This window comes from Arachis stenosperma, chromosome 6 (assembly GCF_014773155.1).
Source record: "Arachis stenosperma cultivar V10309 chromosome 6, arast.V10309.gnm1.PFL2, whole genome shotgun sequence".
Classification (NCBI taxonomy): domain Eukaryota; kingdom Viridiplantae; phylum Streptophyta; class Magnoliopsida; order Fabales; family Fabaceae; genus Arachis; species Arachis stenosperma.
Window position 1 is genome coordinate 41,079,807 of NC_080382.1, and position 13,828 is coordinate 41,093,634.

The window sequence follows — 13,828 nt, forward strand, 5'->3', positions numbered from 1 at the left end:
CGTCGAAATGTCTGTTTACGATGAAGATGACGATCCGAAACGGGCCATGTACCCAAAGATGTGCAGGTCAAATACGAACGTCGACGAAAATAACCCGAAGGGTGGCATGGCTACAAACTTCTTCAATCGATTCAAGGAAAAGGTATACGGGGGTAACCGAGGGACTATATCTTCCGAACGGACCAACAATGCAGACAACCCGACAGGACGCAATGGACTGCAGCCAACGCAAAACAGAAAAGGCATTTTTCCCTTTAACACAATGACGTCATCCGACGAGAGCTCATCGAAGCCTGAAAGCAACCACGGACGGACAGCCGACACCTACAAACATATTCCGCGACGACCCCCCTCAAACCTGACCAAGAAGGGAACAAACACCACTAACGCATGGCCCATCTCTCAGCACGCGATGGACATCTGTAGCTACGTCTACGACCATGATTCTGACCCAACGTGAGTATTGTATCTGAACATCAACGGCTGAATATGCCGTGCGGCGTCATTAGTGCCGGAAGGCAGTTAAGATTGCCCTCAGGGTGTAACATCTTCCATTTGTTGACCGCAGAGAGATCGTTGTACGCATCGGGTCGTAACATGCAACTCGTTCTGACATGGGATGCCTGTTAGACGGACGGCAACCAACCCCGAAAGCACGTAGCAATCGATCGTACCCTCTTCGAATAAATGGATTTATTTCCGCTGACCCGGGTTTATTACTTCCATGTGAAGTCTGATTTTTTATTTTTTGTCGGATTTGACTTGCAGATAATGGAGATGATCACGATCATGGTTGCATCGGAGGGAGAAACCGATGGAGATCACCCTCGATCCGTGTGGTGCTTGCACCCGAATTTTGCGGTACGGCCAAAACAAACTTCCGTAGTTTATTTTAATGCATAACTATGATTTAACGTTCTCTGTTTTAACACGAACCTTGTACCGTTGACATATGACGGTGACTTGTTTCAACCTCTGAATACTCCCTGAGTAACCAGTCCGATGTAATGGAGGGCGTCCACCCTAAAATTTTGGCACAGCGATACGGGGAAGAATACATGCACCCGATGGAATACCTGCGCATTGTAAGCTACCGACCAATAAGATTCTTGTACGCAAGTTCTGGTCATGGTCAGACTGAATTTTGAGTCTCTTCTGGATTTCGGCTTTTTCTATCGATCGCAGGTCTATATGCCAGCACTAGAAGAAGACTATGACAAGCACTGGTTCTTGGCCGTGGTTGACCTGTCGGACAAGCAAGTCTATCAATTTGACACGAATGCAACTAAAGAATCAAAGGCAAGAAGGAGACGTGTCATACAATGCATGGTAGGCGACGAACATAAGTAAGATCATCGTCCTATCCGAATACGCTAATCTGTTTTATGTTTTTGAATATGTGCCAGCTGACTGCGCTTGATGGAATTGTTGCAACTGACGGGTATAAAAACTTACGCTATAAGGCCGCTCCCGAGTTTGCCAGTATGGAAATCATGTCCGCACCGGGAGTGCCCAAAAACAGCAGCAGTACAGACTCTGACATTTGGGTCATGCAGTGGATGGCAATGGGACGCAGTTTCACGTACGCGGTGTTGCCAATTGTAAGTTAACGCATGCATACAGCTAAAATGCAATTGCACTGTGTGTCTCTAATAAACGCCGTATTGACCATTGTAGCTGGACGAAGAGACCATCAGGAAAAAAATGGCAATTGCACTGCTAACGGGAAGATGCAACGAGGAATGTGGTGCATTGCTTGCTAAGTCGGCCGCCAAGACGGGAAAGCGTGACTAAGATACGTTTGAAGGGGCGGAATACAACGTTTTTTTTTTGTTTACTCATGCACTACAATTTTTTTGGTTGTTGGATGCATTGATAACGGTTATGTTATGTGACATTGTTGGGCATTCTGCAATTGACGGATAGTCTTCGTGGACTGATTATATCATGGGCCATACTTCTTATTACTTTTATTGTATATTTATGTTGGGCCCCTTTATGTTATTTGATGTTGGGTCGTTGGACGAGTATGGGTTCTGGGTTTTGAGTCGACTCGGTTTCTCCGGACCAACACCAACACAAAAGAAAATGTTATCTTCCAACATGTGCAAACAATTTAAAAAAAATTTTTTCAGGGAAAAAAAATTAAAAACGGTAAATATACAAAAAGAAAAAAATATCGTGATTATCTGCGTCGTTCGAATACATCAATCCATCCATCCATCACCAAGTCCAGGCTGACAATACGAAGTCATTACTCACTGACCCACGCAATGGAATGAATGATAACACTAGATTAGGGCTAAATTTAAATCATGTGCTCATTCGGTGGTTATCGATTTTTTTTTTTTGAAATCCGGTAATTGCCATTGGTAAGTGCAACTATATTAATGCCCCATTAATGTCCACTCTAATCAGGTTTAAGGGTTATTTATTAAAAAAATAACTTTAAACGGCGGGAGTTGTTTCGCCTGTTTAACGCGCGTAGGTTTGTACGTTACCCAAAAAATAAAAATCGCATACTTTTCGAAGAAGGGAAGCCATTGTTGGATACTCAAAAGCTTCCAGCAGTAAAGAACCCAAAACCATCAAAGAAATCGCAGACGAGGTATCACCATGCCGCCGCTCGCTGATTGTCGCTTCTTCAGATTCATAATCCCCAACATGGAGAATCAAATTGTAAGTTTTCACTTTTTCTGTTCTACTCACATAACCCCAAGGCCCGCATGCAAGCCCACATCAATATCGATTTTTTGCTCCTACAGAGATTGCCAGTGGCCTTCTCCAACGTTGTACGGGATAACATGAGCAACCCCGTCGAGGTAATCACAACAAACGGTCAGTCGTGGAGCATCTCGTGGGTTGTGGAGGAGGAGCATCTGCATCAAATCGTATTCACCGGAGGCTGGCGAGCCTTTTACGAACATTACCACCTACGAATCGGTGACTCAATGCTGCTATCGTATCACCAACCGAAGTTTTTCTATGTGGCCATCCACGACACAAGATATTGCGAGATCAACTACGGAAGGTAACAATATCATTCTAGCGGGTTATTGGTATGCACTCGGCTAACTCGTTTGTTTTATGCTGTTTTACGTTCCACCAGAAACTTGAGAAACGGAAGTCTTCCGGCAATACCTGCACATGGCAACTATACAGTCCAGTTCTTCGCGATAATCCCGGTGAACGACCCTGATACACTGGTATAGAACCCAATTTCAATTCATTTACCACCTGCAATCATCAATCCATCCATCTGTGGCACATTGTAACCCTTTTTTTTTTCACCATCCACTACAGAAGCTCCCGCTGCGGTTCTCCCGGGAATATGGCCGGTCCCTACCGCGACCACTGACCCTAACCACGCCTACAGGACATCGTCATCGCGTGGGCTGGAATATGCAACCTAATGGGAGGATCGTGCTTCATGGAGGATGGGACGGTGTCCAGGCACGCTATGGCCTAAGGGATGAGTGGCTTGTGCTGTTCCGTTATCACGCCGTTCAGAACACAATGTACGTCATGTTCTTCAACGGTCATACAATGGAAATCAACTACTTGGCCCATGCCGGCCCGGGGACGGACTGCACTTGTATAACCGATCCGTCGGCCCCCAGGTCAAGGCACATAGCCGATGGGTTCAGATCGACCAATCCGTTCTTTGTAAGTCCAATCATGCATCGCCTGGCAAACCGTTTTCTCGTAAGTGTGCCGACAATTGTTTTTAAAGGCAACTATTTCCTATCCTATTGTTCTAGTCAACTATTTTATTCATCTAACCCAAAGAAATATCTTCACTTCCAGCCGAATGTCCTCCCTTTGCCGGGAGTATGCGAGGATAGCCCAATTACGATTACCAACGAGAGGGGCGCGTGGACCGTTCGGTATACGCACTATGTCGGGAGGACGAACGGATGCTTTGGAATTGGCTAGTCTGCCTTAGCAACTGCATGCCAACTAAGACACGGCCATGTTTGTGTCTTCGAACGGCTGGCACCGCAAGAATACCGGCTGCATGTATATTGAGAACTCCGGTCTCCTAAACCCCAAGCCACCGTCTCCAACCCCATCCAAGTAACTCGGTCAAGTACGGTGGTGCAACCTGCATGTCCATACATCTGTATCTTTAATCTATATGTTATTAGGGCCCAGGAATACAATTCTACCTTCCCATCATTAGCTTATGTTTTGGATGACAAACACGATAATCGTTTCTGTTGTTAACGTGCACGTAGCATTGCAAATGGACTGATCTGCCAATATTAGAAATGTATGTCAATTTGTGCCTCTGAAGTTTGAATGTTATTTTAAGCTGTGAAGCTTGAATGTAATCCGATTCACTTCACCTGCATTTTGTATCTTTGCATTTTTAATTTTGAAACTTCACACTAAGTTGTTAATACCCTCAAAATGCTAATCAGTAGTGGTTGTTTATTGATTCGAAGTTGTTGCCGTGCTTCATTTAGTGCATTTTACTCCTCACTTCAGGTGTTTTAAGCGTGTGTTTTAAATTACATCCAGAAGCAATGATCCCTTACAAAGAACTTCAAGATCGCGATTGAACCACATGCATTTTCCAACGAGATTTTTTATGAGACGTGCATCTGAATATCCACTGAACGTTACTACCAACTACATACAAAATATCCACTTACCATACATACAAAATATCCACTTAACATAGAATGGCTGTAAAAATGCCCCTAACTACCATGTCCGGTTCAACAAAAGGGTGGACAACGACCGAATAATAATACATCAGGTTTGACAGTCGATTTGCAGCTATTCGCATGACACCACTTAAACCCTACACATCCTGAATCTCGGTTAAAAACGGTGATATCTATAGAACATTTACATACCAAGGAAAGCCAACATACCAAAAACTTGTTTTAACGTGGACGACATGTAGACGGTTCTGTACCTATTTGAAATGCAGACAACATTCGGTGTGCGGCTACAACCTACCGGAGAACGTGAAAGGGTTCGACCAACCTGCCGTTGCAACACACGGTGGTGACGACTGTAGGCCCCCTTTGCTCAATCGGCGAGAGACATGACTGGCCCGGACGTCTTGGTCCCAGCGAAGTCGCTGTTAGCAAACCCGACCTGCGTGTCACTATCGGAGCATTGGAACGAAGGAATCTCCGCGGTCGCATACAGATCGCCGGATAGGTTATCATAGACCTGACACCAATGCAAAAAACAAATTATTAGATCCATTTAACAGAGCAGAAAACTTAACTACATTGTCTATAGAACGACCAACCCACCATGTCAGTGTCCATCGAATCCATGTCTTCTGCAACTGAGCTGGATGGTTCCATTGTGCGACGCTCCGGACACGTCGTCCTGTTGTGTCCCACCTCCCGGCACAAACGACATCGCTGGGTCTTCTTTCCACCATGAGCACTGTTACCCTTTGTATTGCGCCTGGGTGGATTTCGCGCCGGGGGTCTGCCACCCTCAGTAGGTGGCCCCTCGTGTGGAAAACTGGTGTTCCCTGCATCTTCGTTCTCGAAGTGCTTCAGCATCAGCACGGCTATGTCTCTTGCAAACTGGAACTTTTCGGTGCTGTGACATGCAATCTTGTACACTTTCCGGTACCAATCCATCAGGCACCAGTGTTGCGTCAGTTGTACAGAATCTCAAATCACGCCCATCGACTCCACCGCCAGAAGTTTTGCATCCTTGGTCCATCTCGGTAATATCAGAGACCTCGGGATCTCATGAACATTGTTAAGAACAAGCACCGCAATTATATGTTCGCAGGGGACCCCGAAACATTCCATTCTCATGCATGTGCATCGGACCTCCCTCGTATCAGACGTTGCAACAACACGCCACTCCTTCCCCGGAGTGCCGTATCGAGAGACGGTGTGAATAAAATAGGAATCGTTGTCTTCAGAGTCAACCACCCTCATTGCACAGGCCCTGTCAAGAATGGGAACAAACAAATAGAATATCGCACGAGTGTAGTTGTCGGCTGCACTCCGCTCCAGCTGTTTCAGGTTGGTGGTCATAACAGGGTCACCCTTTGCGCACTCGAAATCAGCCTCCACCTCCTTTGTGCGGACGAACATCAAGCATCGATGGAAATGACATAAAAACTCAGTGTAGTTGTATCGAGACTTAACATACCGTGATATCACAGCGTGCAAGCCCTCGCACCTTGATGTTGTTCGAAATCCGGCAAAGAACTTTCCCCGTATGTGTGCTGTGGCCCAACTGTGCCTTCTCTCGTACATGTCCTGTACCCATCTTTTATCGGCCACTCCAAATTTCTCAACCATCTCAAACCACTTTCTCTGAAATGTTCGGACCTCGTAGTCGCCGAGCATGCAATCCCTAAACATCCTGGTGAATTTCGGCTTTCCAATGTTGCTTGTGGCGTTTCGGAGTAGATGCCAAGCGCAGAGTCGATGGTGAGCCTCTGGAAAAACTTGCTCGATCGCAGACTTCATTTGCCTGTCACCGTCGGTTATTATGGACACGGGAGCCTTCCCTTTCATTGAAGTTTGCAACTGCTGAAGCAGCCAGACATAGGTCTCTTCTTTCTCGTCTGCCACCAGTGCAGCGACAAAGACAACAGTTTGGTTGTGGTGATTCACACCGGAGAATACTACGAGAGGTGAAAGGTAAACGTTTTTCTTGTACGTTGCATCAAACGCAACCACGTCTCCAAACACCTGGTAATCAATTTGGCTGGTGCCGTCACACCAAAACAAGTGTTGCAACACGCCCTCACCGTTAACGACTTCCTTGTAGTACAGTGCTGGATCATTTGCCTTGCACTCTCGGAGATACCTCAAGCACGATTCCGCATCTAGGCCACCCTCCCTTCGTTGCTTCGCATTTACATTGTGCATGTCCCTTGTTGTGTACGGGACATTATGATACCCGCCGGCCAGGCTCGCCATAAAACCGTGGATTCGGGAGACGCCAATGCCCCATTTGCACATGTCGTTCATCTACTCGATGTCCGCTTCGCTCATCTTCCGATGGCCCGGGAGCATGGAAGAAAATCGCAACTCAAGAACGTGGTGGTTATGCGCGTCTGAAAAGAACGCAACGTGCCAACGTCCTGATTCATCGTCCATGCGGAGTAACATCCTTGCAGGGCATCCACACCGTGTCTCGGCCCTCGGCCTCTTTTGCCGATTAGGCATCGAGTAGAACTTCGGGGATCGGAACCCTTGTCGGTGGCACACGAACTCCTGCCGTATCCTTACTTCGCCGCGTTTTTCGCTTCTGGAACGTCTCGCGCCGAATCCATGGTGCTTTGCATATTGCTGATAGAACTCAAATGCAATGTCAACATCTGCGAAATTAAACCGGAGAACATCCTCCGCGCTCAAGTTCAAAAAATCAATCCAACCTATGGACTCGCCGGAATCAACGGCGTAAAACTCGTCTTCCGCATAATTCTCAGACATTCCTCCGGCGCCGTCCAAACCGTTTTCCAATTCAACCGCATCCCCATTGTCGACATCGGCCTCTGCATGACGGTCGTGTTCTGTATCGTCTTCCTGAAAGTCGTTCTCGTCCGACTCCATTCCTGCAGGGCGTTCGCCTTCAATCGATCCAACTCCGTGGTCTGCTCCGTCGGATATTTCTGCTTCATCGCCGACGCGCACGCCCCCAGTGGTATCTTTATCCTCGGCAACCCTGTGCCAAACAGCAACAATGCGGTAATTTAGCGAAACACGCAAAATTGGGAAATTTCCTCCAAAAACAACTGCAGTCCTATAACGAAGAAAAATTGGGATATTTGTAAATCAAGTGAAGGGTGATAATACAACGGGTACCTTCTTTTCATTGATGGAGCCGGCGAAGCCATCAGCTGCCGAATACTAAGTGGGGGGTGGGAGAAGAAGTTAGCTCAGCCTGGAGGTTTTCAGTCGTTATCGGTGGTGGAGATAAGAAGAGACAATGCGATTGGGACAGAAGGGAAGAAGAGGAAGAGGGTGCGATTGCGACGAAGCGGAAAGGGGAGGAAGAGGGTGCGACTGCGACGGATGGAAAAGGGGAGGGGAAGGAGAGGAAGAGAACCTGAACTGGAGGAGGAACTTAGCGGCAGTAATAGTTGTTAGCCAAATGCTGATTGTCCAACTAATTCTGACCATTAAGTTAAATGTATTCATTTTAAAAATTATAAAAGTGCGCCTCTAACTTATACGAAATTACGAAAAAAACCCACCAAAAAAAATATATTTTTATTCTTACCTCCTTCGGCTGACCGGTGCGCCAAACAAGTAAATGGCACTTCGGTGCGCTATGTATAGCCACGTACCGAATCCGTGCCCGAGAGAGAGAGAAAGAGGGGGAGAGAGACAAAGAAAGAGAGTGAGAGAGAAAGAAAAAATATAAAAATTAATTTTATATATGTTAAAAATTAAAATTAATTTTAATCTATAAACTAGTTTAAACTGATTTTTTAATTAAAATAAATTAATTTTTTAATTAAAATTAATTTTATTTTTATGAACTGATTTAAATTAGTACACTGTTTTATAAACTGGTTTAAAAACTATTTTTTTATTGTGACAAAACAGTTTGGTTCAATTTTTAAACCATTTAAAATAGTTTAGTGCAGTTTCAGTTCAATTTATGAAAAAACTGAAGCATAAACTGAACTATGAACACCTTTAGTTAGTAGGCTGCTAATTGCATCTTCAAAAGAGCCCCAAAAAAATAGATCGTTTTGTACCAACAAAAACAAATGCCATAACGGACCATCATTCATAAAGAAACGGGAACATAAAAATATGCACATAAAAGGCTGCAGCGAGAAATATGAGGTGTAAATCTGTGAAATCGTCTTCATATAAGGTGTTTTGATAATTTAGAACAGAGCACAATAGTTTCAAAAGATACGGAGTTGCAGAATAAACTTCGTACTAATCCCTTCCAATTTTTAAGGGGGCTCCGCACAAAAAAATGCCGGCCATATGAACCAATGCCTTTTTACCATGACATGACACAATAATCCAGATGAAGTCCACCATAAATGATAGCACTGGTATTCATTAGTAAATTGAAACAAACCAAATAAACCTAACTTAACTGTAAAGATCATCTTCATCAGCTCCCCCAGCAGATGCAAATGGATCCGATGCCGCTGCGGTACCACCAGAGGTAGTATCTGCGAACCTAAACTCGGTTCCAAAACCTCTTGACTGCTGCAATGTTTGGGCAAATGCCTGGTACTTGCGAATGTCGGCATCGCTAACACTCCTTCGTGCATACTTCATAGACTCCTCAAAATGAGCTGCCTTGATTTCTGCCACTTCGTCTTCAACATCCTCTTCCATTGCCTCTGGGTTGTCCCTTCTCCTCCTTTCTCTCTCAATGTCCTGTCAGACAGAATTCAAAATAGAATAAAGAAAATTGTTACAACAAATCCATTTCTAAGAAAAACTACAATTCTAAAAGACTTGGTAAATAATAGATTATAGAGAAGTGTCCAGAATTGTACCTTCTCAATATTTTCTCTTATGGCATACTTGCATGCACGCTGGCAAATCTCAGTGATATCAGCACCACTAAAACCTTGAGTGTACTTCGCAAGAGCTCTAAGGTCAACATCTTTTGAGATGGGGGATTTTCTCAAGCAAGCTTTAAATATCTGATGACGTGAATCCTCATCTGGGAGAGGGATATAAATCAACTGATCTAGACGGCCAGGACGTAGAAGAGCAGGGTCTATGATGTCTGGTCGATTGGTGGCACCAATTATGAAGACAGTTTTCTTTGCTGACATCCCATCCATTTCAGTAAGAAGTTGATTCAAAACCCTATCAGCAGCACCACCGGCATCCCCAACACTGCTACCTCTCTGCATAATAAAACAAAGAGAGAGATTGGGAACGTAAGCACAAAAGATTATAATCTGTCTTGACTCTAAAGCAACAGAATTTCTCTATTCCAATATATTGAATAGAGACCACAATGTTTTAGAAATCAAAACCTAGTTACCTCAATCCATACTAACCTGAGTTGCAATAGAGTCAAGTTCATCGAAGAATAGGACACATGGAGCAGAACCACGAGCCTTGTCAAAAATTTCCCTCACATTAGCCTCACTTTCTCCAAACCACATTGTGAGTAGCTCTGGACCCTTGACACTGATGAAGTTTGCCTGACATTCGTTGGCAATCGCCTTTGCCAAAAGCGTTTTACCACAACCAGGAGGACCATAGAAAAGGACACCCTTTGAAGGTGACATTCCAAACTTCTCAAACTTTTCAGGGTGTTCCACTGGATATTGAACAGTCTGCAATATATAAACATAAAAAATAAAAAATCCAGAGGCATACAAGAAGGAAGCAAAGGCAGCAATGCGATTAAATGGAATTGCCACAGTTACCTCTTGGAGTTCTCTCTTAACGTTTTCGAGACCACCAATATCTTCCCAGCTGACATTGGGCACTTCAACAACCTGATTCATCAGCAGAGTTTAAGTTATAAATACATCAGGCAACCATAGGTGAGACCAATAAACGGTAGCCAATAAGGGAAGCTTAGCATTGAAAAAAGGAACATTTAAAACTTCCAATTAAATACTTACTGTTTCACGGAGAGCAGAAGGATTGCTTGAGCCAAGAGCAGTTGAGAAGTGCTCATTTGTTACTGCCATTGAGTTCAATATCTCAGCATCAATTGATTCATCTTCCAAGTCAATCACATCCATTTTCTCTCTGATGCATTGAAGTGCAGCTTCAGTACACAAAGCAGCAAGATCAGCACCAACATATCCATGGGTGTCCTTAGCAATCTTCTCCAAATCAACCTGTGCAAATAACCAGACAGCATATTTCTTTCAGAATTCAGCGCATTTAAATCAATCAGAAGTTAGATGAGGAAAGAATTTTGACATTACATCTTCGGAAAGCTTCATATTCTTTGTGTGAATACGAAGAACTTCAAGACGCCCAACTTCATCTGGAACACCAATATCTATCTCCCTGTCAAATCTTCCAAACCTCCTAAGAGCAGGGTCAATGCTATTCGGGCGATTTGTAGCTCCAATAACAATTACATGTGCACGAGATTTAAGGCCATCCATGAGGGTCAAGAGTTGGGAAACAATCCTCCTCTCAACTTCTCCATGAGTCTTCTCCCTCTTTGGAGCTATTGAATCTATCTCATCAATGAATATGATTGAAGGTGCATTCTTCTCTGCTTCCTCAAATGCCTTTCTTAGATTGCTTTCACTCTCACCAGCCAGTTTTGACATGATCTCAGGGCCATTGATGCAGAAAAAGAAAGCACCAGTCTCATTCGCAACTGCTCGGGCAATTAAAGTCTTGCCAGACCCAGGAGGTCCATACAGCAGAATTCCTTTTGGTGGCTTAACACCAATAGACTTGAACAATTGTGGGTGCCTCAGTGGCAGCTCCACTAGTTCCCGAATCTGTGCCATCTGCTTTCTTACACCACCAACATCATCATAACCAACCTCGTCTAATCTGTTCTCATCTTCCCTTTTAACGGGTTCCCCTTCACAGAAGATCTCTGTGTCTGGAGCAACAACACAGTACTCAGATGGGTCAGTTTCAATAACCTTGAACTCAACACTTCTCATCCCTCCTCTCACGAGAAAGAGGTCACCCTTCCTCACTGGACGATATGCCTCCAGGAAATAAGCTGCAACAGGAAAAAAGGGATTTTAGTAGCCAACCTAAATTAGAAGGCAATAAAAGAGGGTGCGCTCAAGAAAATAACAACACAGTTCAAACCAAACACAAGAAAGTAGTAACACACGTTTTAAATATGCATCAAAGAGATTCCCTGTTACTCCTTCAACAGTGTCGTCAACGGGAAGAATGTGGACTCTCTTTCCATACTTGACATCAGCACATTGATGCACAGAGACGACATCTCCAAGCCTAACCCTAAGGTTGTTTCTCACAACCTTGTTCATCCTTATTTTTGGTTCCTCACATGTGTCATCTGCGAGTGCAATACAGATTGTGTCTTTCCTTTTCTTTCCCTAAAAATAAAGAAGAAAAGGAACACAATGATTAAATAGGGAACAAGTTAACCTTAGACAGCCAAGGAACAAAACAACTCATATGGTAATAAATAAAACACAGAATGTATCCCCTCTTTTATGGCAACTGCTACCTGAGCAAACTAGAACTAAATGTTTATGCAGAGAGTTAAAACATTTAGCACAGAATATTCTGTATTACAATCAATTAACCATAATCATTACTGTTCTCTTTTCACCCTACATCCTCTCAGGAAACAAATACCACCACATATATCGTGCAAACAAAAATTGAATGTGAAAAGAAAACGAGTCAGTCATGCATAAAAGCTTTCTACTTTGTCAAATGCCAAAACCCTAAAAACTCTACAACGTCAACCGAAGCAGAAGGGACCTTAAGATTACACACAAATAACGAACTCAGCTGCCCCAAAAAATACCTAACCCCTAATAACCCTCGATAAACACATTTGGTCCTTAATCACAACAAAAAAAATAAAACCTAATTTTCCTGCAATCAGAAACAAAATTACGCAAGAGAATAAGAAAACAATTAAAGAATTAAATAATAAATCGCAATTGAAGAGGAAAAAGAAAAAAAAAAATCATCTCGAATACCTTGATCAAGATGGTGTCACCACGAAAGAGCTGGAGCTTCTCCATGGTGTCCGGGTGAAGCGCGACAACGGAGTTGTCATCGTTGACGGCCTCGTCAACAACAAGCCGATTCGGCGCCTTCTTCCGCTCAAGAATCGCAGTGCTGAAATCCCTCTTCGTTCCCTTCCTGCGAAAAGAGAAAAACAAAAAGTTCAATCAGCCACCGGCGTAGAGATCGAGATCGAAAAGAAAAGCAATCATATGAATTAAGTGAGATCTGAAAGGAAAACACATACGGATCAGATGATTCAGGTTGGTTCGCCATGGATGAAGAAGAAGAGCGAGGGTTTGTTGGTTTCTCCCTCTGCAGAAGAAAAATGAATCTACAGAGACGTATGGATCTGAGCAGTGCGGTGGATGTGAGAGAGAATAGGGTGTTTGGTTTGGTGTGCTGATATTTATAAGAGCATGGGTTAGATTAGCTACGTTTCTTGTTATCAAAGAAATGAAATTCTCTCTTTTCTTTTCTTTTCTTTTGTTTTTTCACTACTACACTTTTCGAATCCAAATTACTTCAACGATATATGCAAGAAAAATTCCGACTTAAAAGATATGATATCACGATATGATCTCATCCCATGATAAGATAAGCTTCCCCATTCGAACTTTTATCATGGGAAAACTAACAGTAGTAACAACTTTCTCTTTACTTGAAACTAGTGTAATACCCGCGCGTAGCGCGGGTTTCTTTTAATCAATTTTATAAATTACAAACTTTCTAATTATACCTAGTGAAATATCATATAGCGGATGAAAAATATAATAATATTAACATAATTGAATCTCAGTAAGAAAATTAACTATAAAATTATTAATGGAAACGTATTGTGTAAAAGTCTTGGATCTTTTTTAAAAATGTATTTAATTTTTATTTAGATTTTTGTTCTATGGAAGTAAATTAAGTAATTTGCAATATCAATCAATTTATGTCAATCAATTTGAATTAATAGTACACAATTTTAATGTGAGTTTAATAGTAACAATCTAGAAATATTCCAAAAAAAAATAAAAAATAAATCACAGGTCATAAAATAAAAACAAATTCTGAAAATATTACATTATTACTGAGCAACTCTGTGTACCTATCAAGTCTTTAGACAATCTCCAGTAGGAAATTCAACCCAATTTGTATTTATGGTCCACATGTCTTAAAAATAACTCTACATCAACTTT

At 42.9% G+C, this 13,828-nt stretch overlaps 2 protein-coding genes across 2 annotated transcripts; both read right to left on the reverse strand.

Annotated features, from left to right (window-relative positions):
- Positions 1-5,651: 5,651 nt before the first annotated feature.
- LOC130933979 (protein FAR1-RELATED SEQUENCE 5-like) lies at positions 5,652-6,974 on the reverse strand. The gene has a single exon (XM_057863570.1). It carries the CDS (start codon positions 6,972-6,974, stop codon positions 5,652-5,654), a length of 1,323 nt encoding a protein of 440 aa, XP_057719553.1.
- Positions 6,975-8,800: 1,826 nt separating this feature from the next.
- LOC130932454 (cell division cycle protein 48 homolog) lies at positions 8,801-13,148 on the reverse strand. Its single transcript, XM_057861782.1, has 9 exons — positions 12,892-13,148; positions 12,617-12,782; positions 11,770-11,998; positions 10,886-11,652; positions 10,574-10,795; positions 10,373-10,444; positions 9,998-10,279; positions 9,482-9,841; positions 8,801-9,359 (listed from the first exon to the last, which is right to left on the reverse strand). Exons 1-9 carry the CDS (start codon positions 12,918-12,920, stop codon positions 9,066-9,068), a joined length of 2,421 nt encoding a protein of 806 aa, XP_057717765.1. The 5' UTR covers positions 12,921-13,148; the 3' UTR covers positions 8,801-9,065.
- Positions 13,149-13,828: the final 680 nt, after the last annotated feature.

Excerpts from the sequence above, each read along its gene's own strand:
- LOC130932454 (XM_057861782.1), bottom strand. The coding sequence starts at position 12,920 with ATGGCGAACCAACCTGAATCATCTGATCC. Across the intron at positions 11,999-12,616 it reads GTGACACCATCTTGATCAAG|GGAAAGAAAAGGAAAGACAC; the intron begins GTATTCGAGATG and ends CTTTATTTTTAG. Across the intron at positions 10,445-10,573 it reads CTTCTGCTCTCCGTGAAACA|GTTGTTGAAGTGCCCAATGT; the intron begins GTAAGTATTTAA and ends CTGATGAATCAG.
- LOC130933979 (XM_057863570.1), bottom strand. The coding sequence starts at position 6,974 with ATGAACGACATGTGCAAATGGGGCATTGGCGTCTCCCGAATCCACGGT.